The 2,810-nt window shown below is 27.1% G+C and overlaps 1 protein-coding gene across 1 annotated transcript in view; it reads left to right on the plus strand.

The window, feature by feature from the left end:
• The window catches only part of LOC115033677 (choline transporter-like protein 1), a 3,913-nt gene extending 1,903 nt beyond the window's left edge, over positions 1 to 2,010 (plus strand). Inside the window, exons 2-4 of the mRNA XM_029486800.1 lie at positions 1,233 to 1,325; positions 1,398 to 1,490; positions 1,566 to 2,010. Coding sequence (XP_029342660.1) covers positions 1,284 to 1,325; positions 1,398 to 1,490; positions 1,566 to 1,622 — 192 coding nt within the window. The 5' untranslated portion in view covers positions 1,233 to 1,283 and the 3' untranslated portion in view covers positions 1,623 to 2,010. The remainder of the gene's footprint in view (positions 1 to 1,232; positions 1,326 to 1,397; positions 1,491 to 1,565) is intronic.
• The last annotated feature ends 800 nt before the right edge of the window (positions 2,011 to 2,810 follow it).

Raw genomic sequence — 2,810 nt, forward strand, 5'->3', positions numbered from 1 at the left:
GAGCATTATTATTAATAAATTTATATTGTGATATGCTGAATGATATTTATGTTAGATTATTTATGATTGTATAAAAACCATTAAATTTGTATGTACCTACATAAAATAATTTTGCCAAAAAAAGGGGGGGGGGGGTTTCGTGTTGTGCTTTAGATTTTAGCACTCCCATACATTTTACCCTAGTTGCGCCCATGTACACAGTACACACTATTTTACTAGGTTTCTCATTATTATCTTCAACAGCTTTACGTTTTGCCGATACTGACACAATTTGCCGTTGTACATTTTGATCACTAAAAACACAATTATAATTTCAGGTTTTAAAAAATTAATTCTTTTAAAATATATTATTTAATTAAGTTGTATATGCTTGCCTATTTGCACTATGTTTATCGCATGATCAACATTTTGTTTAGCAATGTTTGTAGTTTCACCAAAGGTTTTCACAAAAGCTTTGCAAGTTTTGATTATACATCGCCATTTTGTTAATCCAGAAGCCAAAGGTCTATTTACTTTAGAAAATTTAAAATTGTCTAATACCTACTAAAAGTATATTTCCACGTTCTGATTCGATAAATTGAGCCATTATAGCGTAGGTATAAACGTATAAGCTCTAGGACGTGTACTGAACACAATTTATAATATTTCTATATGAAATTTCCAATTATTATACCACAATATTGTAGTCAAAGCTGATAAGATATGACATGATTGACGATTGTCGTTTGAGATACGATTGTTCGGTGTTCCGTGTTCGAACATTTTGTGACTTCCCAATACTATAACAAGCGCCGCGTTGCGAAAAGTACGGTCGCGTCGTACAGTCACGGAACGCACAGTTTTAAAATATTTATTTTTCCGGGCGGTATTTACGAATCCATTTTTGTACCTGTATATTTTTTCGGCGGGAATTTACCATAGACCTTGTTTTTACCTGTTCATTTCGGGTGGAATTTACAATCTCCCGTAATTTATTATTCGGTTAATCTGGACAGTCGTATAATGGGGATAAATAAATCACTAATCACTAAGGTGTACAAATTAAACAGATTCGACTTTAAATGTTTTATTATGTTACTTTATACGGTTCCACCTCCATGATTATGTATTATTTACCATTGATCTCGCTATTGATATCATATTGGTACCTACTAAATGTTATACGACTTATTTACTTATATCAAATGCTTTAATACATTAATATATTTAATATTTATTAAAATTTGTTTTAGACTAAAACCTGAGTTCTCAATTTGTGGATTCCAATAACAATTGCTGGAATTATGGCCTATTTTGTTGCACATTATTTTATTTCTGTATTTGAGGTAAGATATTAATTTTTTTTATTATAATGTATAAATACTAAGTAATAAATATTAACTTTATTAAATGTGTAGATGGTATTTGACACAATATTTATGTGTTTTTGTGAAGATGGCAAACTCAATGACGGATTCACTGAACAATACTATATGAGTAAAGAACTTATGGTAGGTTATATTATTATAACTTATATGTATTTACATAGCAACACTAATAATATAATTATAATTTATTTAAAAAAGATATTTGTTGAGAGCAGCCAAAACAAATTAAGAGTCGGTGATGAAGCTAAAAACTAAACTATAGACCTAAACTAAACCTAAACTATTTTATTTTTTTATTTTTTATTGCCATTATTTTATACAATTTTTAAATGTCGTAATACCTAAGTATTAAATTAGCCTTAGGCCCGTTCTTGCAATGACCTGTTAAGGCTAACCGTACATTGTAAGAACGTCTCTTAGTATTTTAATATTTATTTTTATTTTTATTTTATATTTAAATTATGTATAGGTACTCGTTTATTATGACTCAAGAATATGATATTTGAACTTATATTTATGAAAAGGTTGATTCTAAGCGACGTTTAAAATGAATCAATCATCTAACAAAACATTCAAATTACAAACCATTAAATAATAACATATTTACTATAATCTACAATATATTATTATCCATTTCCTAATATATTGTATCAAATTATTTTTATAGTTGTATACCTACTTGAGACACAGCGCATAAACTATTCCATAATATTATGACATGATGTGCTTTTTATCTTCAAATTTATTTTTATATCTATTTATATTATATTTACAAACATAATAGGTATACTATTTTAATATAATCTCAAACTATTTAATATTTTTGTATTTTCTTATGTTTTGATGAAAACGACGGAACGATCGCAAATTGCGATTTTCGTTCCTATACAATGATAATTGATATTATATCATTGAATTCAAATTTAATACTATCCATTATATAAACTCATTAGGAAAAGTAATAGATGGTTTAAATACTAACAATGAATTAACGGTAATAACTGGTGATATGAATATCAATATAATAGGTGTACAGGAATATAATAATAAATATCTTAATATGTTATCTGAATGTGCATTTATCTCTTTTATAAACGTTTATACCAGATTGCCAAAGGGTGTTAATCATTCTTGTTTAGACCACATTTTTATTAATGGTAATGATAATGTTACAAGTAAAATCAATGCTGGTGTAATGCAGTGTAACTCACTGATATAACAGATCATTGTACGGTTTGTGTTTCAATTCCAAGTAATGTTAATTTTGTAAATAATCGAAAAATGTTTAATAAAATTGATTATAAATCGATTACGTCAATATTAGCCAATGAAAACTGGACCGATGTATATGATGCTTATAATGATGTCAATCATTGTTATAATGTTTTTGATAAAATAATTAAAAATGCAATTGATAAATCTACTACTCATATAATATTGAGA

This window comes from Acyrthosiphon pisum, chromosome A1, assembly GCF_005508785.2.
Source record: "Acyrthosiphon pisum isolate AL4f chromosome A1, pea_aphid_22Mar2018_4r6ur, whole genome shotgun sequence".
Lineage (NCBI taxonomy): Eukaryota > Metazoa > Arthropoda > Insecta > Hemiptera > Aphididae > Acyrthosiphon > Acyrthosiphon pisum.